Here is a 22,682-nt window from a genome sequence, read left to right on the forward strand (position 1 = left end):
TTAATGGTAGTTTAAAGGACTGCCCCAGCCAAAACATGATTTGGCTATAATTTTGCCGTTGTTTTGAGTTAAAATGTAAATGCACACCTTTTTGAGCTGTAAACTAAATGATATGACGTGTTAATATTGACATATTGACAAGATTCCCATTTTTATAAAAATTGGCATTTTCATTGGTCACAAAAAACAGCTCAACACGCCATCTACTGTTTCAAATCATCCTGAACCTCGTACTTCGATGCTGACGTAGAGGTGATTGGTTCCCTGGGTCATGAAATGGATGGTTATCCTCCCCGAGCCCCTGCCTGTGAGCTTGAGTCTCATTTTCTATTGCTGATCGAGACTCGTCATTCATGGGAGTTCACACCCAGACAGTGTACTGTGTACAAAATGCTCACAACCCTTTTGTATTGCACTTCAGTCTTGCTCAACAATGCAAAATCCATTGGGAGAGAACATGAAACATGTCGCAAAAGAGTGAAAAAAAACATGTATGAGTCTGAAGGAACAAAAAGAACCTTTGGAAGCAAATGCAGTTAAATGTTTTAGAAAAGTATTTCGAACTGTTGTTTTACAGGTTTCATATTTCAGAAATGAAACCAGTGAAATACTCGAAATGGAATGTTTTTTTTATTTACATTGATTACAAAAGAAAAAGTGGGGAATAAAATTGAATCAGGAACCACAGCAGGATTTGCCCTCGTTCTGGGCTTCGCTTGTGGGGCCAATCGGAGCTGAAAGGGCCACAGCACTAATGGATCCCCTGGTGACCTCTCTGCTGGACACTTTCCTATGGATCTCTGGGTAAAAAAAAACATTAAAAAGGTCACATTTGTAGGTCAGTAAACTGCTATCATGTATACTCAGGACATAGCTAGAACACAGCTATTAGTGGTTTAAGTTTCCAAGTTTAGCCTACATAAAGCTGAATGGCAGGTGCTACTGATTACTAGAATCTCTCTGATTATAGACAGTGGCATGGCATTATGTGGGTACTTTGTGCTAATGTGCTCTTTAGATGATGAAAGTACATATAAGACCTGTTAAGACTTCAAGGAAGGCAGATTCAACATTTGTGGACTCCAAAGCTGATGTCTCCATGAACAGCAAACCTTTACTCTCTGTAAAAGCACATGTTAATGTATTAGTATTTTTTATGTTATGTTATCCTGTGATGTATTCTAAAATGCTGATGACTGACTAGTGTATTCTGAAATGCTATTAACTGACATAATGTTAAAGTTTTATTTAGTTATTTGTTAGTCTTACAGTTTATATTCTTCTGAAGAAAACAGCTGCTATGAGACATTATTATTTCACTCCAGAGGGGCAACATAGAAAAAACCCTGCTTTTATCAAGTAAGACATTTCGCTTCTTTGGACGTGTCAAAGGCAAAATGCAGTGAGATGAAGGCACCTGCAAAGACTTTGGCCTCATCTGTTGGCACGGTGCGTTGGGCCTCCAGGTCGTTCTTGTTGCCCACCAGCATGATCACGATGTGAGGGTCGGCGTGGTCGTACAGCTCCTTCAGCCAGCGCTCCACATACTCATAGGTCAGGTGCTTGGTCAAGTCATACACCAGAAGGGCGCCTACTGCTCCTCTGTAGTACCTGAAGGAACATCACCATCCGCAGTCGTTTTCATTGTCCATGTATTCAAAACTCAGTGAGTAGATTATTAGCTGCTGATTTATTTGAATAAAAGTTTCATAAGAAGATTGTAGATCAGTGGGTTTATTGGAGACATTATCTAAGGTGAGAATGGGATTTCAGGTAATCACGCTATACTATTTCCCATCTTGATGTCTTTTGCGACCAAGGAAAGATCAATTGTCTGTATTACTTACAAAGCTTTTGCAGATACAGAAACCCTTCTCCTTAAAAGCCCTTTGTTGAAAACACATCCCCTTACAGGGGTTTCACAGAGGCCTATTGCTCAGATTATTCAGATCATTTGACATCACCCCTCTTTAAGACGCTTCATGCAAAGCATAGCAAGGGCCTTATCAAATCCAACATCGAGTTATAAACAGACAACTCACGCAGAGGTGATGGCTCTGTAGCGCTCTAGTCCAGCCGTGTCCCATATCTGGGCTTTGATAACGGTGGTGTCCAGCTGGATGGTCCGGGTGCTGAACTCCACTCCAATGGTGGTGCGGCTGTCATGGTTGAACTCGTTTTTCGTGAAGCGAGCCAACAGGTTGCTCTTCCCAACTCCTGACTCCCCGATGAGTACCACTGTGACATTAGATCAAAGGGTAAGTAGCTTGAAGTATTACTCTCAAGTGAAATCGATGTAATTTGTCAACAGAGGACCAGTAACAATGGGAATTATCTCAATGCAGACAGGGCTGTGTGGAACATTCAACATTTGAGAGGACATTGGTCTGACACCAATTTTATTATGTAAATTCACGTTTAAAATTACCACATTCTTCAGAGGAAACCGAGTTCAGAGTTTCCACCACACAAAGCACATAGTGGATACAAAATACATAGTACATGTATATGAGACATTGGCATAATAATTCCTAATCTTGTGCCAGGCTGTACTTTCCTTAGCTTTTTCGAAGGATTAAAATACCACCTCCATTTTTGAACACTGATGAAGCAGTTCATTGAACTGGACATATATTTTGCATGGACAAATGTTAAGGAAATCATTGCTAGTCATTGTAGATGGAGCAAACATAATGCCTAAACCAATGACTGTTTATAGACTCTAAATCCAATCGATGGTCTGTATCTATCACACCCACTTCAACAAGCTGGAATGGTCTATTAAGGCATTAAGCTGTTTTCCACTGGGCCATTGTGGGCCATTTGAGGGCATTTAGTACATTTACCGACCGACATTTTACTGCTGTACAACCTCTTTCAGGGGGGTATTCCACTCAGAGTAAGTGGTAAACCTCCTAATAGAAGAGCCCTATGGTTTCGCTCTCCCAGCAAAACAAAGCCATGGGCTCTTCCTTTAGGAGGTTCACCACTTACTCTGAGGTAACTTACCCAGGTTTGTCACTAAACCAAGTACTTGCCACCCAGGCCTATATTCTGGGGGAAAAAAGTATCTACTCCAGGGTAGGTAACGTTTCTTCTGAGTGGCCTGAAACTGCTGGGTGGCGCTTTCAGTGATGTGGTTGATGATGCTAAATAGTTAAACGCCACGTGAATGGAAGAAAACAAATGCCATGGTTTTAAAACCATTTTTTTTACCAGAGGTTGCGAGGTGAATACAGTAAAACAAAGTGTAGGTTACAGAGTTAGCTTGTTAAGACTAACATCACTGAATGAACACAAGCAAAACATCAGCTAAAATAAAGGCTTTAATTAATTACAGTGGAGCTGTTAAATTAATTTATCAAATAATTACAGCTGCCATGAAGCCATCTAAACAGGTGGTAGCAACATTGTGGCAAAGTTCAACTGTCGACTTAACCTTGGGGTAATCCTAACATCAAATGGTCTAATGTTGGTGCTGCTGCTGGATAAATAAGCTTCATCACTTTTTGCCGCGGTCGGAATTGACGACGTGATCAGAGCAAAGGCTATATCAAGTAGGTCCAGTAGCAATAGAATCAGGCTGGAAGGGACAATCCTGTAAACGAAACCTGGGAAGTCCCCTGAGTTCCTGCAATGGAAATCTGCCTTTTTCTGATGCTGGACTTGGCAGCGACAGCAAGTCTGTTCTGAGGTGTCAATTAGAGTGTTGTGTTTATTGTGCCTATTGTCACCCACTTCTTTCTATTGTGTTTCTGTCTTTTGAAATGCAGGAGACACGTCAGATAGACAACACACCCAGAACAGGTGAGGCCCGGTCTCACACCTCTTCCACTAACTGCAACACCCTAGCAGTCCAGGGCTTAGTACACTGAATCTGGACTCTCATCAAAAGAATGGTATAGGTGATATAGATCTCTTAAGGACAGTTTTTGTAAATTATGTTGAAAAACATCTTTATCTACAATCTACTCAACAATATGGTTAGTTATCTATGATCCATCTCTTTACATATTTAAAGTATTTATCTTTGAGTGTGTGTTTTCATTCATTATGTAAGTATTATTATGTAAACTGTGCAACACTTTACAGATTACCATCTGTGGCCTTGCTTATCTCTCAGCTGAGAGGTGCACATGACAGTGGAGGAGGAGATTGATCCACTCACAGTGGCGTAACGTAGTAACGACGGGCCGAGGTGCAGGCTATTATGACGGGCCCTAGTCAGTGGTGTAAGGCAGTGGTTCCCAAACATTTTACAGTCCCGTACTCTTTTGTAACCGCCGCCGCCACCACCACTCCTCCTGCCCCCGCACACATATTCTGACTATAACACTTAAAACCGTGAAATTGTCAGGGTAGATCAGTTACTGCCGCCACCACGCCCCCTCCCCCTGCGCACATATTCTCCCTATAGCACTTGAAACATGTCATGGTAGGTCACTAGTCTCCCTTTGGCTATTTTTAACTATGCGACTTGGCTATTCAGACTATTTAGATTGACATAAATATGTCTACGGGCCCCCAAGACCCATGGGCCCCGGTGCGACCGCACCCGCTGCACCCCCTATAGTTACGCCCCTGTCCACTCAGGAGTTTCTCATTCATTGCCACACTAGTGAGCATATTTGATTCTTTAAACTATATTTCCCACATAAAAAATCTTTCTTAGCTTCAAACTGATGTTGGAGTTCTTGGGTACGGAACAGCAGAGAGGTGGAGTTGTTTCTCTCTCCTTCCTCAGATGTTGCCATTCACATTAAACGACAGCAAAGATCACAACAGCTCTTCCCTCCTGATACCTAAATAGCTAGCATTCCAATTCTTTGCCATGAATCAAAAAACAAAATAACTCACCCTTAAAGACAAAGTTGTATGACCCCATACTAGACCCAAGCTGTGAACATATAGCAGCCAAATCATGTACAGGATATCCCTGGGGAGGAGGAGAGGAGAGTAAGTGAACTCCTCTGGAGGTTCCTGGCTTGCTGAACAGGCTGCACCCTGGAAGGAAATATGCAGCCCAGCCGGCCTGAGTGTCAGCTGGGGAGACAGGAGGGGTGTGGTACGGGAGCAGGTGGAACCGGAAGAAGAGCTGACGAACAGACACAGACTCGAGGAAGACAATGATATCTCTTCCCTCAAGGGAGGTGAATACGTGTAACCCTCCCACATTAACCTGAATACCTGTACTTCAGGTAGAGTCAGAAGCTACAGCAAAGCAAAAGCCTATTCAGTTTCCAAAGAACATGCACCTATTATATTTTTATATTGTTTTACTCTCTACAGCTGATGATGGCTAAATGGAAAATGTAGCATTAAGCTGATGCAGGGGAACAAGGCTAAAAGTTGTTCATTTTACTAATACCTTATTTATTTCTCAAAATATTAAAGGGCCAGTCCTCGATTATAATCCAATAAACTTTTTGTCAAATTCAACATTTTTCCTCATGGTTCTCTCACTGTCCTCTAGCTTCTGTGTACGCTCAAATAAACTCTGGTGTTCATACACAGTTTTAGCTCTGAAAATGGGAAATTAAGAAAGTGGATCGGACCGAGCAGTACACTATTCCAGCCAACCTACACAATGCTTCAGCAGCACTGAAGGGAGGCGTGTATTTGATTTTGCTGTTGAGTTCAAGTATGAACAGTATTGAACTGAAGGACTGAAGATTGCACCTTTAACTGAACCATAAGTTCCTGATACCCACAACATATGAAACAATACTAAATAGACACATATTAGGGAAGTTAGATTTCTTTTAATTTGCTTATATGACAGCTAAGATCTCATTAACTCATCTCTGTAAAATGTCTCTTGATCAAGTTTTCAATTTCCTGTACTATATAATTCATACAACCTGACTGATTACATTTGGCAGGCATAGGTTTATTTTTTTTTCTTTACATGTTTTTGGACAAAATGTCCATTATTAATTTGTGTGGTATACTTCCATTATTGCCCTTGGGCCATGCATACACAGTATTGCTGGGATATCAGTGCAAAAGTGCCTAAACAACAACAAGTATTATTTAATGATATCCAACAATATAGATTGCATATTCTAATTACAGTACACATTACAAAAAGAACATTGGATAACATACATGTCATGTACATGTCATACTGAAAACACTGATTATTCGCTATTCAGTCTTCCCTTTATGTCATTCATTTCACATTGTAACTGTATATGTCATTAGTTCAAAAAATGCTGTCAAGGAGTGATTGAATTTACAATTGTGTCACCATAGTAAAACTTAGTTAAGTGACTTTGTTGTGCATTTACATAATACTGTGATCATGTGCGTAATTTTGATAATGTGCTGACAATGGCATGGTATTAGTCCAAGTTTCATAGGCTCAGAGAGGCTAATTTGTTTTTCAATGACATTCAAAGCATAGGGATGGATTTTGGTGCAACTTCTTATACTGACTCCCACCTTTTGGATGGAAATAATACAACATATTACTTTGCCATCAAAGCGAGATATTGCACTAAGTGCAATTTGATGACATATTTTTATAGCAACATTGTTTGTGATTCATGTTTCCGTTTCACATTAAGTATGGCTGTTAACCAACTGTATATAATGTTGCACATGCTAATGGTTCATTGCAATCATGCAAATTCCTTCTTTTGGATGCTGTAACTCAAAAGACAAAAGTAGTCAAAATCAGAGGAACAGGATGCATCTTCACAATGTTTCCATGCACAGGTAACAAGTTGATAGAAATCCAGTTGATGAGGAGATGACCAGAATGGTGTTGAGAAAGACCTGAAATGAAATAAGTAAGAAAACATGTTGCCTAGAATGAACAAGCTACAAGTGACATACAGTAACATGCCCATTAAGGAACATTATTGACATTGTACGACGATGTTTGGGCATTTTTGTACATTACTCAGTTCCACAAAGGAATTTTGGCATACCTGTGTTATTCTGCTACTTGCACTCCAGCACAGTTGTCTTTGCTTTCAGAAGCTATTGCTACATACTCTTCCCTGTAGAAGAGAAGGTTCACAGAAAAAAAATATATAAATTCCTGTGGCATTTCCACACAAAAAACCTATTTCAAAATAAATGAATCAATTAATTTCAAACAGGATGCAGGTCCTACAGTATGAACTAGGATATAGTATTTTGTATTGTATATAGTAATATAGTATTTATTTTCTGTTTTGTGAGTGGCAGGTCCTTGACAGCACAAAGGACAATACAAAGGGGAGCCAAATAGTCATTAGGTGAATGCATATGAAAATAGCAAATAACGAAAACAGAAAGAATAAATTAGGTTTAGGAGATTTGGTTCATTGAGTTTAAAAAAACATTTAAACTGTCTTTTAAGTGTATCTTGGTGGTGTGCCTTCTATCAATCTATGCAACAACAAACCTTTCGTCCAGATGTCTATGAAGTGTGCCTGAAATATTAGATCTAAATCTAAAAGAGAAGAATTTAAGATGGCAAATATTCTGAGGCACTTACGCGCTCGCCCGTAACGCCTCCTCTCCGTGCGCCATGATCTTCTTGTAGCAGTATACCATCTCCACCGCTAGCCAGACCTGTAGCCCGATGATGGACACATACATCATGACCTCTGACACGATGGAGGCTGTACTTCGGGTTGCTGTGCACACAGAAGACAGGGGGGGATGGTGAGAATCTAAAAGATGGCTCACTCACATTTAACACTACTGAGACAGAACCATTTATGAGAAATCTGTAATCCCTCCCTATTCAGTATGGTGAGCTAATGCCACCATCATGCCAGCTGTCATAACTGGTCTCAATTATAAATCCTGGATGTGTAAAATGACACTATTATATCAACAGTACGGTGCTGATTTTCAACAGCTGTTCTGCTCACCTCTAAAGGCTTCAATGAACTTCTTTTCATTCAGCTAATGGGACATCCAGACTACACACCCTTTCAGTTGCTGGTAATAAAGTGCTTGTCACAGGCATTATCAACAATGCTGATCTGATATACTCTTGTCCTACAGCCACACAGGCCCTTGAAGACTGTGCACCCACATTCAAGCCAATCAAATTAATGTCTCAAAGATACAGACATACGTTGCTTAACGTCAATCTCCTGTTAGAAGACATTCATGGTCAAATCATGAATTTATGAATTGTACACTGGTTTGAGGCACTCTATGATCTCTGATTCTACTCTTCTAGTGCTGTACAGCAGAATTCAATGTGTTTTAATAGACTAATAGGTTGACACCATCAAACCTTTGGCCACCACAGTGAGCTGGACGAACTTGTTGACCTCTGTGTCATATTCATAGTGGTCATAGTTCAGGATTCGGTTGAACAGGCAGCGGTAGACTCCGCTGTCGTTGAAGGTGACGTTGGTGATGTAGATGGATGCATCCTGGATATCTATAGTGTTTTGGCTCCCGAACCACTCCAAGCGATCTTCAAAGCGGTCATCTTTAATCATCGAGGTCTGGCCGTCGTAATTATATATCTGGGGACGGTAAGAAAAATGCAGCCTTAATCAATTAAGTTGCCACTACCTTGCAACACCCCTGAGAGTGTATATGCTCACAGATGCATGTCCGACCTTCAGTGCCTGAGATCAGTTTGAGGACATCAACACACTGCTTTGTCTCACTGTCATCACCATTTTTTGTGTGTTCTCCGGTCACCCCAAAACATTTGATGGGCATCCACCTCTCTTCAAAAAACAAAAACAAAGCTACTCACGGGAACAAATTCTGATTCTCCTTTGGACTTGAAGAACCAGTCTATGGTTGCTTCGGACGGCACCTCCCCCCTCATCTTGCAGGAGATGCATCCCAGCTTGAAGGCCTGGCCGGCCACCGCCTCTGTGTCAGAGTCCACCTCAGCACAGGCTCCTCCGACCAAGGAAACTACACAAACGGGGAAGAAACAGATACAGACAGCACCTTACACAGAGATCTACCATGAGCAAGGAGCACACAGTCCTTTGACCCTTTAATGTTGTGGTCCGGTCGGAAACAACCGTTTTAAAATTGCAGTCAAAATGACAGTTTAAAATGACAGACAATTTCTTCTTGAACTCAAGATGATTCATCATATCCTTCACCTTACCTGCTTGAAAGAATAAAATCAATTATAGTGAGATTCATAAAGTTTTTCTCATGGATACATGTAATGCAGACTTTTGACCAAAGACACAAGTGTTATAATGTTGTCAAATTTTGTCTATTTTATGCGTATTTCTAAATGTGTGTTGTTAATTCTTAGAATACATTGTATAAATACACAAAATACTAATAATCCTGAGATTTAGATTTAACCAACAGTTGTATGCATGTCAAAATATTTAGTGGATTCCCCTTATGTGGTACAAAAACATGAAAAGGAGGCTTATAAACTAGAAATTATATATTTTATAAAAGACAATTACTTGCGCTTGCAGAAAGTTTTGAATCAAAATAAATCAAAATCAAATGTTTACAAAAAACATTAACATTTATGTCAGGCCGGTCAATTCTGACCAGAACCACAACAAGGGCAACCATATTGCAAACACAACATGAGGGTTAGTCTCGCTCCTATGCTAAATAATTAGTACCATCAATAATCAGATATTGAAGCTTGATTCACCATGAGAGAGCTAATCACAATGAGGGGTAACACATAACTAAGAGGATTTGATTGGTGGTCCAATACCAAACCCAATGGTATGGAATGCATGGTTGAAGAACATGAAGATATCACTATGAGAGGACTGCAGCTTACTGACAAACACGAGACAAAAGTCAGGGACTAGACCAGTAAAAGAAATTGCACACTCACCATACATTGTACAAAACAAGGCCACGAGGAAAACACGCACCGGAGTCATTTTCACTTGGTACCCGTCCAGTTTACGGCACATGTGATTAACTCCTCTGTGAAGAGGACTTAGACCTTCTTGCTTTTGTCACTTCTTGTGTTGAACCTGAAAATCTTCAGTTCATGTAAATGTCTGGCCCCTACATACTAGGAGGCCATTTTAGTTGCAGTGATGTGAAACAATTCTCAAAGGTGTGCTTTATATTCGTAATAAAGCCGCTCTCAGCAGGGTCTTTTCAAAAAGAGCAAAAAGAAAGCTGATAATGATGGTCACCTACTGGATTGAACCTATACCTATACTTATACTGAGTTGTGCCTGCTGTGGCCCTCAACAAACAGGCCATAAACAATAACAATACCGACACACTACTCTCTCCAGGAAGACTGTCTGAGTTCTGTGAAATTATAATGTAAAACTTAAAATTATCTGCTTTTAAAATCTCAGATCATGCCAAGCTATCAATTACATTTGACAGGAAACAAGACTAGCAGCTTAGAATTGAAATAAGTGCAAAATTAAACGAAGGCCTACCTTACAAAGGTAAAAGTGCTTCTTATATTTGGCTCATTTGTTTCAACTGCTAAAACAATAGATTCAATGTTAACATCAACATTGATATCTGTATTGCTTATGTTATTTTTTGTAGTAATTCATTTCACAGTTTTATCAAATAAAAAAACTGTCTACTCATCAGTTTCAACGACATCAATTGCACGTTCGTTTAACCCCGAAATGTGTCCAAATATTTCCGAATGTTTACCCTGAAAATAATCTAATTCCCTGAGTTTACTTTATGTAGGCCGTAGGTTCTCTTATTACATTTAATTTATTTTTAACTTCAGAGATGCACTGGGCCTACCGCCACGGCAGAAATAAAACGAAGTGGCCCACACGAATACATCGGATATACAATTTTCCCTTCAGCTAAATATAATATAATTTCCTCATCATCTGGTATCACCATTTTAATTACGGTAACGTTTTAATCAGGTAAATAGACTACACTTGAGTACTGAGTAGTAGCACATCCAACGCAGGCTATGTAGTCACTTATAATTAATTTAAGAATCTAAGTGCGTGGCTACAGAGACGGTTATGTATACTAGGTTATTTCAGATATGGTCCACCAGCAATTCAGAGGCTCACATTACTGTCCTGTCGCTGCCCTTCACAAATGTATTCCTCTTGTTTTCCCCAATTTTCTCTCTTCACAAATTCTTCACCTCGTTTCCGGTGAAAATTCCTCTTTTGAGTGGTTACTCAGGTTTTATTCATCTGACATCACAGCCATCCAGCAAAGCAAAAAAAAAAAATCTATAGCCAAATATTTAGGCTAATCTACGTCTCTAAGCCGAAATAGCATGATGAGACAGACTGTCATCGTGCCCTGACCCTACCAACAGAAATGCAAAGCCAAATGTAAAACGCCTCCGTAAATGCGCACTTGTTTCCCAGTAGCTGAGACAAACGTCGCGCCCGACGCTCCGGTGGCGTTGAGCTCAGAGTGAGGCTGCGTCTGATGCATTGCGGTAAAATGTGGAGGGGAGGAATGGAGCATGGGCGATGATACTCAAAGATGCCCGTGGTTTATTCCACGAGACCCAATCTAAATGGCGAAGATGTCTCTATCACACGCAGTCATACATTTGCTGTCATACATCGCCTACATCGTCTCTATTGAGAGCAATGGCATTCAGCCATAGGCTCTCCATCATTTAATACCTCGTCAGATTTCTGCACTTCAAAGTCATCTCAGTAGAATACGTACTGCCTAAACGTGTCAAAGTTTAAATGTAACTAATAAAAGTAATCCTTGTGTGTAGTCATCTATAGGAGAAACGGAACAAAAACGATTATAGGTTAGCTACCTGAAGCACAATAAATCAATGTATTTGATTTCAAACAATCCGAAATGAGCCGCAAGAACTCCAGGCGAGCAGCTTACCTGTGTCTGAAGGAGTTTCTGCAAGTTACTAAATCGGAGAACTCTGAATATTAGGCCATGTATTCAACTAACCTATGACATGAATCGTTCTGCTATGGTTTCACTATAATGTGTCCATCGTTTTGATACCAAAAGGATCATGATAATTTCACGTCTATGATTGATAAATGCAAAACCCTCTAAAATGTCAAGGGATCCCAAACTTTTTCTTACAACATCAAAACAAGATAATTTGATGTTTTTTTCTATTATCATCTGGCTCTTATTAATAATGCTGTGAAATACAAACACAAATATAACACAACCATTAGAGTACAGAGCCTTTATTGTTATGTTTCAACAAGCATGATTACGGCACTCACACAGAAGCATTGAGCAGGTCGGAGGAAACAGAAGAGACACTAGATATATACTAACAACCTATGGGTAATACCTGTATAATGTATACACACATATGAACTCTGTATCCTCATATCTAAAAACCAAAACATTACAACTAATAACAAAAATAATCCTTTAAAAAGTATTCATTTAAGGATTGTTTGGCATCCACTCATTTGTCTTGTGCGATGTGCCGTTTTACCACCTTTTTGTCCATTGCTGGATGCAGCCGCTTTTTAATTGCCACCTGAAATTCAACATCCGAGGATTCGGAGGCAAATTGATTTTGTCCAACTGCTCCTAACAGAACAAAATAAAGTGCATCCCCATTTTAAAGTAATTATTAAAATCTCACTGAATGTCTTTTTGTGTCTTTGAGAATGTTTTTGTGAAACATACTTGTCAAAACAGCTCTCAATTGAAAGGAGTGGTAGGCTCTCTTTCCATTGACGCCTCAGCAGCGGTTGAAGGTGTTGAGGGTGTTGAGGGCGTTGAAGGCACCCACTCAATTTGTCTCATTTGACGTGCCTTTCTCCCACCTTCCCTGTCAGCCGCAAGCTGTAGCCACCGTTTAATTGCACCTTCGATTTCCATATCCGAGGATTCGGCGGTCATGCGATTTTGACGAACAGATCCTACGGAAAAATTTAATCCTGGTGACCCACTTCTAAACTAATCAGCAACAAACTTTAAGAGTATTTTCATGCGTTTTAAGAATACTTCACTGTACTTACTTGTCAGCACATCTTTTAATTGAAGGGACTGGAAGGCTGTCTTGCCATTGATGCCTCTCCAGTTGATCTTCAAGGCAAGTGTGTTGGTGAGAAGGTGACTCATCATCCTCCACACACAGTCCTTGACATTCATCCCACCTCTTAGAGCCAATGTATTGATCTGTGAAATGGTTTTCAATAATAAGAGGAAAACATTTATTATTTGCTGTATACATTTTTTTCAGGATTACTTGAATGTATTATTGTTCTTGTAAGTAAGTAAGTAAGTGAGTGAGTGAGTGAGTGCTTAAGTAAGTAAGACAGAAAGAAAGTAAGACAGTAAGAAAGAAAGATAGATATATCTGGATGGATGGATGGATGGAAAGATAGATAGATAGATAGAAAGATAGATAGGGGAGAAAGAGAGCTACAATACATGAGTAGTTATTCCAAACCACAGTATAGTAGTGCATGTCACCAGCTCAAGATGCAACTCCACGGTGAGTATGTATCTCACCAATTTATGTTTGAGGTCAGAGCTGAAGAGCAACCGCGCCTCCAGGTCAAGCAGAGTGTCCAGCTCCTTTAGTGGAAGAAGACCTGGCTCCAGTTCGTTGTCTTCGTTGTTATGCGGAGGCTCTATGGTCCTGGAGATGACATTCAGCTGCTCCAGGATCAGCTCTTGGTTTGTGAGTAGATTATGCAGGAGTGCTAAAAGAGACGATGGGAATATTTTTTTTTAAGCGGGGAGTTTGGGCAGAATTACAAGATGCATGTAGTCAACGGGGTGTGTGTGTGTGTGTGGGGTGGGGGGGTGTGGATGGATTGGGTGTTAATGTGGGTGGGAAGGATTTGTGTGCTTAGTGGGCCTGAAATGTTATAAACCAATCCAATGCATTTTGAAAGCAGAGTTCTATGTACCAGTGCAAACTCAAGCAGGAAACAGCAACGGTGAGCCGTGCTTTTGTGAAGCGGCATGTGGGTTGTATTTGATACTGTCAGCTCTTGACACTATACTAACATCTAGAAATTTGTACTCCTAGTATGAACGCTCATCACAAAATGCCAAGGTCAAGTCTGAGCCTGCAGAACTAACTGCTATCAAAGCAACATCTTTTGACTGCTAACACGTAAGAGGTAATGTCAGTACTCAATACTTACAACAGACTGGATCAGTCCCCCTGCTGTTTGTCTCAGGCATGGCAGGAATGTCATTAGGGGAGCCACAGTGCTGACATATGACTGTGGGTGCATTGGATGGCATGCCTTCATGCATTTGTTCACTGTCTTCAGAATCATTCATCCTACAAATTGTTACACAAACATAAATGTCCCAACTCAATATCTAAGAGGCAAGTAATAAGAAAGAAAATGTACCATTTTAAGTAAATTGTCTCGAAGCATTGTGGTCCCTCATTTCCTGAACATGGGAGTTCAACTGGATCATCACTTAATCACATAATCATGAAAGCATGTGATTTTAAATAGACTATCATGTAGGACTTACACTGTGTGACTGTGAAACTGGATCACCTCCCTCTAGGTCTAGCATTCTTGCAATACAGCTCATCAAATAGAATCCAATCCTTAGAAAATTAATGATTTGACTATATGCAGCATAATATATGCGTATAATATGTTATGCAAGTCCCTATGTATACCCAGCCTGTTGTAAGTCTTCATAATTAATTATAAGCATATTGTATATTCTATATGTTGATATTCATGCAGAAATATCATTTTAATTATAGCTCATACCATGCAATTATAGTATGGCCAAAGGTCAAGAAAAATGCCTTACATCATTTCCCGCTTTCGTTTGGAACTCCCTGGTTCAACTTCTGAATGAAGATCAACTTGGTCCTCGACCACTGACAGTTTCCTGTGTGCATCACTGTAACTGACTAATAACGACATGGAAGAAATTTACTTTCACAACACAAAAGCTCCCAATATTGTAATCATCATGTTTACATTATCACATATAAATACCTGCAGTGTGCACTAGGTTTACTTTAAATGGGATCCAGTTTGCACATGGCTGCTCCTGGCACCTTGAGGCTTTCAGGATCCTTTGGGTTTTGTAGGGTGGCCATAGACAAACACCATCCTTGACCCAGTTTGCTGGCACTACTTCCACCTCTTCAGTGTCAACAAATTTCACAATGTGATACATCTTGGTGCAGTAATGGGCCTGAAAATGCATGAGATCCAACAGTATATGTAGTATAGTCAATTGGGTACAAAGTACTCCTAGTCTGCATTTAAAACTAACCAAAGCAGCATTAGTGCTTGTCAACTTCTACCAGCCAGTAATTCCAATCCTGCACGCAAGGATGGCCAAGAAAGAGTGCTTTTCAAGCTACAATACGTATGTTTTGAGGAGGTTGAAAATTATGTAATGTAATTCTATCAGACGTTATGTGGGCATTGTCATGAAAAATTAATTGAAAGTCACATAGACTTGTTAAAGGATGTTAAAGCGTAATTTATGATTGTCCGTTTACAGAGACATGGAGAGCACTCTCAATCGTGGCAAACCCTCTTCTATCTAATGTTGGCATACTACTACCCACAAGGTAAACAGCGATATATTGACGGATTGACGGAGTCGGATAGTTAAAAAATTTGGGAGGTGCACGTCAGGCCACGGAGAGGTGCTCGGAGAGGGTTTGCAATGTCGGAGAGGGCTCTCCGTGTCTCCGTAAAAGGACGACCATAAATTGGGTTTAAGGCTCATCTCCCAACTGATACGTTTTGACAGAAAATAAACAGTGGGTTTTCAGTAACATCAGAACTTAATACAACTAAACATAAAATAGTTTGAGTATTTTAAAAAGCCTGGGGAGAAACACTTAAATCTGAGAATACGCACATCTAGGAAACATGCAATGCAGTAATTAGAAGGCTATTGTGTGCAAAGTATTCATTATGACTACCATAAGTAGAACTACATAGTATTTTAAAGAAGAGAACAAACAGACATCCTGATTTGATAATATGATGGTATACTCATATCAGTCTTCTCCAATCTCACCTTCACCACAAGCCATTCTATCAATCCCTATGTCTGTTTAACAACACTATATTCAAATATGATGTTAAATAATCAGGTTCTCAGTCCTCACCAAGTACCACTTAATGCTGGTCTACTGTAATAGTATCAACCCCTAAAACACTTAGCCTGAGCCTGAACCATTTAAAGAAGATAATATTGTGATAGCAGAATTAATTATATAGACATACCATAAACTACACGTTCTGCACAGATGTACCTGCACATATACACACACACACACACACAAACGTATACAATAACTAAATGACTCCACATCACAAACACAACCTAACCTTTTAAGTTACTCAACGTTAATGGATGATAGCCTTTCTAGGCCAAGTGAAATGGCAAATGACAACTACGCGGCGTTTATTAGTCATTTAAGAATGTGTGCTATTTTCGTCTAATAACTGCATAACAAGAAACTTGTTTAAATTATTAAATTAACTTGCTTACTATCGTATTTGTATAAACAGACTTGGTTTCACAGGAATGTGTGTTTAGGCCTGAATTTAAGCATTACATTGTGTTGCTACGTTCTTTTGTTCGGATCAAACTAGTTGAAGCTCATACAATTATTGCTAAATGTAAGATCTTTTAATTATATTATATTATAAATGTTATCGAGGATATTGGATGTGATATTAGTCATACGATTTGATGTTAAACGAGAAAAGCGTCAGGCTATTTATTGCTAAGGTTGGTCCATTCAATTCCTTTTAGGAAGAGAGACGTAATGCTACTGTACAACGTTCGGTTTACAGCCAGTAGCTAACAATAGTAACGTTATTCTTCAATGGCGAAATATCGATAGCCGTAGAGATCCCACGAAGTGAAGCTGAACGGCAATGTCTCGGGTCACATGTCACCCCTACATTAACGCCAAAGAAGACGGAAGAATAACCCCTGAAAGAAAATTTAAAAGCGGCGTAACATTAAGCAAGCCGGATTGGCTAGCTAACCAACTGGCTAGCTGGAGGCAGCAGCTAACGTTAGCCAGTTGAGTTAGCCATTCTCGGACGTTCCTTATTAGCTAACGATAACTAGCTGCGTCTTCGAAGGGTAAGGTGTTTTGCTTAAGTTTTGGTGGTTCGACCCACTGCTATGTTTAATCTACTTTGCTATCTTAATATTTAAGGAAAACATTTATCATCGTTAAATATCTGCTTAGTCTGGTGGACAATCCATGATCAAGTTAGCTAGCCATCTAGCTAAAGTTAGCTTGATCAGCGGACGCTCTGCAGTGCCGCTGGACTCGACAATCGAATTTGTTACATTGTATCACTATTGTTGCTATTTGAGGCGTGCCAATCGGTCCATTTCGCTACATTTAACACAAGAAATTGCAAAGAGTTCTTAATCAAGAATCTGATGAATTACCTTATCGAGCTAGAATGCTAGCTTCTCAGTTTTGTAGCACATGCAGATAGCAGCTGTCGGGAATGGATCCGGCCCTAATCCGGCGCAGATCCGGTGGATCTACGCCAGATAAGGGCCGGATGCGTGCCAGAACCAGCTGCTTGCTGTCAGGGGGGGGGGAGTTCTAGGTAACGGAAGATAACATTAGATAACTTAACTCAGACCTTGAATCTGGCTCTGGCAACGAAATCAGAGCATGTTAAAGTTACATATTTGCCAGAAATTTGTCTCATTACTTAGCTAAGTAGCCAGCCTGCTACCTGGCTAACCTTGGTGTTACTGTTGAGGTCTGTAATGAGACTAAAGCCTGGACAGTAGTAGCTACGGCTTTGCTCATTTACGAAGTCAGATAAATAGTATCGCTTGGTTTTGTTGGCATAAAATTACATAAAAAAAACAGGCACAAACGTCCTGTTTGTCCATGCCTGTAATAAGGAGAAGTTGACATCTTTGTGAAGCTAGCCGTAGGACCGAATCCATTCAGTAATGTGCAAATGACTTTTACATAATTGAAATTCGATTGTAACAGTACTATTGGGGTGGTTGACAATTCTAACTGCATGCTGTTCCATAGACTGTGGCTACGGTTAATTGTATGCAGGGATACATAGATTACATCTGTGCGCTCATATCTGAAAAAGTACCGGTGCGCTCGACTTTCAGGCCTGACCAATGGACAGGGGTTGTAGAGGGGCTGCCGCCCCTTCTGGCACAGCAATACAAGTGTGCTTTCCGGAAGTGCAAGGAGTGCTCCTGGAGAAGCTGAACCAGCAACGCGAGGATGGCATGCTGTGCGACCTTTCCATCCACGTGCAAGGACAAGTGTTCAAGGCCCATCGCTGCGTCCTTGCAGCGTCCTCACCCTACTTTCATGACCAGGTACGGCTATAGAAGAAAAACGATTGGCATGCCATTCCGTTTTGGTAGTCTACAAATACTGCATCATTCTGAGGTAAATGAACTTGCTCAGTCCAGTACGATGATGGGTAACAGTAACTCACACATGGATAAATAATAATTAAAAAATGAAAAAATCACCCAGCAACAGAGAACAAAACTACAACATTTGCCACAAACATAATGGCGTGTGTCATTGGTATGGTATTATTCATGACAAAACATTTCATCTAGGGATCTGTAGAAAACGCAAAATATCATATTGACACCATATACAGTCCTGATATTCTTTCACTATTTAGTGTCTCTGAAATCTGAGTAATTTCTCTTTCAGGTCCTCTTGAAGAATGTTACAACTGTGTCTCTCCCATCAGTCATGGACCCTCTAGCTTTCCAAAGTGTCCTGAGCTCTGCCTACACCGGGCAGCTTAGCATAGTCCGTGAGGACATCGTCAACTACGTCACTGTAGCTAGCTTCCTGCAGATGTGGCATATCGTGGACAAGTGCACAGAGGTGTTAAAGCAGGTGCGCCCCTTAGTGGAACCAAGTCCAGTGGAAATCACACCACCTCACGGAGGCTCGTCCAGGCACCAGTCCCCAAGTAGTTCAGACTGCTTCTATGTAGAACAGGAGGACAAGGGTCGGGAGAAGGGCCAAGACTGCATATCATCCCTAGAGAAAAGGTCCAGGGGCATTGAGCAAAGGGGACCCCTGCCCCCCCTGGCTACCTGGAGGCGGCCACACCTGGCCTCCAGGTGGCGGGCTCGGTCGTCCCCGCAGTCTGAGTCCTTCAGCCAACCCCACCCACTGGGCTCTGGGTCTGTGTTCAGCCCTGGGAACAATGAAGATCCTTCAGCCAGTGAGGGAGCCAGTGGTGGTAGTGGCCATACACATCCCTCTGGCCCTTTAGTACACATGGGGAGAGGATCAGAGACTGTTCCTACTCGGCTTGAAGGGCTTGCTGACCCTTCCCACTTGAGAGAGAAGACACGTCTGAAGGGAGCACTCGTGAGTCGTAAGAGACAGCCGAGCTGGGGCCGAGAGGGAAGGGAGGACGAAGTGCTCCAGGCAAGCCAGCCTGGTGAGAGGGGGATCGAGGCAGATGAAGGTGTAGGTGAAGGTTTAGAAGAGGAAATCACAACGAAAACCCAAAGGGCACAGCGGTCTGGTGAGTGCTTGCTGGGAAATATGTATATGCTGATGTTTATGTTATAATATTGTGTATAACAAAAGATTATGTAAGGGGCGACAGTGGTACAGGAGGTAGAGAAGTTGTTTAGTAATCAGAAGGTTGCTAGTTTGATTCCCTGTCGAAGCGTCCTTGAGCAAGACACTGAACCCCTAATTGCTCCTGATGTGCAGTGTGCCATCAGTGTAAATGTAAAATGTGTATACATCCTTGTAAGTCGCTTTGGATAAAAGCGTCTGCTAAATGACTAAATGTAAATGTAAATGTAAATGTAAAGGCAATTATGCTTGTGCCTGCTGTGAGTTGATACACAATGCATGTTGATCAATACTGATGAGCTTGCTTCTACAGAAAAGAACCACAGGCCATTAAGAATTGACCTAGCTAGGGTTCATATCCTGTCGTTACACAAGTGTTTGTCTCTCTGTAGGAGACTACACACCAAGCACGGCACCACTGGAAAGACGAACAGAGGCCTCTGAAAAGGAAGAAGGAGAGGCTAGGACTAACATAGGCCTGCCAGACACTGCAGAGGACCGGGAGCCACTACCCTGTGGGTCTGGTCTGTGCCCACCTCTCCCTGCCCAGGATCAGTGGCAGGCAAGTCCATGGCTTCACCAGAGAGACTACAGAAGAGAGGAGGAGGATGAGGTGGAAGAGGACATGGACTTTCAGCACCTGGGAGATGGTGTGTTCGGCAGGGAAACGTACGACGAAATTGAGGATGGGACTGGACAAGTGTCTCAAAGGCCCTTGTTGCCATCCCCGGATGACGGACAGTTCATCCCCGGCCAGTCGGACCTCAGCTGGGTCGCCGGCAGCCAACACTCGCCATCCTCCACCCCCTTTCATCCCTCCGCCTCGCCCCCAATCCCCTCTTCCTCGTCTCCACAGCCCAATGCCACAGGCCCATACACAGGAAGGCTCCACTTCTGTCACTGTGGCAAGGCCTACACACTGAAGAGCATGCGCGACCGCCACGTGAAGATGCAGCACCTCAATCTCAGGCCCTTCTCTTGCCCCGTGTGCTCCAAATCCTTCAAGATGAAGCACCACCTCACCAAGCACCTGAAGACCCACGGCAGCGTGCGGCCCTACGAGTGCGGGCTGTGCGGGAAGAAGGTGGTCTGGAGGGACAGTTTCCTGCGACACCAGGCCCGTTGTGAGCGACTGACTAGAGCCGGAATGGCGGTCACTGCAGACGATGGAGCAGACGTTGGAGATGATGGGTACATTCCACATGATGGTGAAAGCTTCCTGTCTGACAGTAGTCATGTGAAAGTGGAAAAGATGGACTTTAATGGAGAAGAGGTGCCTGTTATGGATGGACTAGACCATATGGCATTTCTGTCAGGTGGGGGCAGTAACTTAGCAACTCCAGGAAAGACACTGGATGGACATGTTTTAAAGCAAGAAGAAGGGGAGAGGTTTAGCTGACTTTAGAACAGATCTATGTTGACTATAAGCACCTGCTTAATAGCAGATTTTATGAAATCTTAGCTACCAAAGTTAGAGACTATCATGAGCGTTTATTCAGGAAGGGCCAAGGAATGTTAACATATCCTTATTGGAGAAGTGACAAAATATATGTTTTAATATCTGCAGAGGTTCATATTTGTAAAATTGTGAATAATTCTTAAAAGGTTGTGTTTTTTTAGATGCACACTTCACTGTACACAGTTGATGTAAAACCTTATGTTAGCTGTCATTCATGTTTTAACCACATCATTTATATATTTGCATTTCACACAATGTTTCATTTGTTTTGGCTCTGTCTGCTTTTTTGGCTGAGTTGCTATCAGCACGAAAATAACTGGGAAACAGCTGTACAGTCTGAACTTGCTTTTAGGAGGTATTTGAACAATTAATGTACACATCTTTTGTGGATTAATGGTTATCTTGGTTCTTCAAAGTGCTGCATCTCTGTTATACAAGAACTACCTAAAGGTCTGCTCTCTTCACAAATGTAAATAGTTTACACACCTTAGCATTTGACAACTTATTCCTATTCCAATTCATTAAATGTACTGCATTTATTGACCTCACTTACAGTTTTTAACTGAAGACCCACATGATTATTGTCAGTCTAAAAGACTCCATAATGGTTACACGGTCATTTTACTCCATTTTATCAATACGGTTTTGGTCCTTATATTAAATCAGTACCATCTGACCACTTTGTGGATGCGTACTTCCTGTGTTGATGCACAATTCACAGCTAACATTTCTCATGACCTGTAAATACTGGTGAACTACAGGAATCTACAGGTTTGAACCTTACAGTTTTAGAACATCAAATGTTTCTGTATGTTGCACGTGCTATTTATACATGATATTTCATTCTACAAGCAGAACACATTTTATTCAGGAAGACTTGTGTGAGGAATTAGCTATTTCTTTACAATTTTCAAAAGAAAACAGCACATGGAAGAACCTGTTCTATCTCATCAGTCATACTTTTTAACTTGGAGTCAGCACAGTGAGAAGAATCAGTAACCCTTTCATCCCATGGAAGGGGATTGAAGAGTTCAAATGACATGCAGCAGATTAACCAGCAGCACTGGACAAAATACACTGAAGCTCCCAAATGGACACATTATTTATGATAGCACAAACATAACAACTCTATCATGTGTATGCTCTCAGTCTTAAGCCTAACTTTCCTTCGAAACTTATTTCTTAAGACAATGAAGTGAAAACCAAACTATTAATTAGACATGTCCATAAATGCTAAATAAATGTCAATGTAAATTCGCAAGTCTTTCCCAGCAACTGCAGTGTACTGTGAAACTGAAATGACCATCTTGCAGTACTTCACCTTGATCAACAGGTGGCGATATTAGTCAAAATACAACAACTCATCTGTTCTGAATTTAACTCATCTGTTCTGAATATATATAATATATGAATATATATATACTTTTTTGGTGTGTAGAGTAATTTACGATAGTTTAAACACCATATCCCACTCCTCATCCCGTGTTTCAGACAATAACATTACAATCCACTGTCGGAGGTCTGTCATGTACACTGTAAAAAGTGGTGCTGAGTAGAAGTTAACTGCACTAGATTAAAATGTAAAGATTTACTCAATTAAATTGAGCTTCAGATTAAACAAACTAATATTGTGTTCAGGAAACATAATTTGTACTACTATATTCTCAAAGCAATATTTTCTCTGAAATGTACTCAGGTTTTCTTAGTTCAGGGGTACGTTCGTCGTAGGATTGAAGCTAA

The 22,682-nt window shown here is 41.0% G+C and overlaps 4 protein-coding genes across 6 annotated transcripts; 1 reads left to right on the plus strand and 3 right to left on the minus strand.

Moving 5' to 3' along the window:
* Positions 1-242: 242 nt before the first annotated feature.
* LOC105901992 (ras-related protein Rab-25-like) lies at positions 243-4,891 on the minus strand. Its single transcript, XM_012829505.3, has 5 exons — positions 4,858-4,891; positions 2,043-2,238; positions 1,418-1,611; positions 1,041-1,121; positions 243-800 (listed from the first exon to the last, which is right to left on the minus strand). The coding sequence occupies exons 1-5, from the start codon at positions 4,883-4,885 to the stop codon at positions 676-678; spliced, it is 624 nt and encodes a 207-aa protein (XP_012684959.1). The 5' UTR covers positions 4,886-4,891; the 3' UTR covers positions 243-675.
* An 851-nt stretch (positions 4,892-5,742) lies between these two features.
* Positions 5,743-11,652, minus strand: LOC105902057 (sodium channel subunit beta-1). Its single transcript, XM_012829579.3, has 6 exons — positions 9,803-11,652; positions 8,723-8,889; positions 8,246-8,483; positions 7,490-7,631; positions 6,936-7,007; positions 5,743-6,780 (listed from the first exon to the last, which is right to left on the minus strand). Exons 1-5 carry the CDS (start codon positions 9,882-9,884, stop codon positions 6,941-6,943), a joined length of 696 nt encoding a protein of 231 aa, XP_012685033.1. The 5' UTR covers positions 9,885-11,652; the 3' UTR covers positions 5,743-6,780; positions 6,936-6,940.
* Positions 11,653-12,094: 442 nt separating this feature from the next.
* LOC105902061 lies at positions 12,095-17,502 on the minus strand. Of its 2 annotated transcripts, XM_031586743.2 has the most exons (9): positions 17,320-17,502; positions 16,128-16,156; positions 14,874-15,075; positions 14,683-14,785; positions 14,043-14,185; positions 13,399-13,592; positions 12,903-13,062; positions 12,568-12,803; positions 12,095-12,468 (listed from the first exon to the last, which is right to left on the minus strand). In XM_031586743.2, exons 2-8 carry the CDS (start codon positions 16,128-16,130, stop codon positions 12,583-12,585), a joined length of 1,026 nt encoding a protein of 341 aa, XP_031442603.1. In that variant the 5' UTR covers positions 16,131-16,156; positions 17,320-17,502; the 3' UTR covers positions 12,095-12,468; positions 12,568-12,582. The 2 variants fall into 2 exon arrangements, with proteins under 2 accessions (XP_031442603.1, XP_012685039.1); XM_012829585.3 differs by lacking the exon at positions 16,128-16,156 and having other exon boundaries at positions 17,320-17,498.
* zbtb22a (zinc finger and BTB domain containing 22a) lies at positions 16,299-21,618 on the plus strand. 2 transcript variants are annotated; one of them, XM_012829584.3, is made up of 4 exons: positions 16,299-17,001; positions 18,022-18,237; positions 18,590-19,424; positions 19,876-21,618. In XM_012829584.3, the coding sequence occupies exons 2-4, from the start codon at positions 18,031-18,033 to the stop codon at positions 20,880-20,882; spliced, it is 2,049 nt and encodes a 682-aa protein (XP_012685038.1). In that variant the 5' UTR covers positions 16,299-17,001; positions 18,022-18,030; the 3' UTR covers positions 20,883-21,618. The 2 variants fall into 2 exon arrangements, with proteins under 2 accessions (XP_012685038.1, XP_031442590.1); XM_031586730.2 differs by having other exon boundaries at positions 16,299-16,526.
* Positions 21,619-22,682: the final 1,064 nt, after the last annotated feature.

This window comes from Clupea harengus, chromosome 19 (assembly GCF_900700415.2).
Source record: "Clupea harengus chromosome 19, Ch_v2.0.2, whole genome shotgun sequence".
In the NCBI taxonomy this organism is placed as follows: domain Eukaryota; kingdom Metazoa; phylum Chordata; class Actinopteri; order Clupeiformes; family Clupeidae; genus Clupea; species Clupea harengus.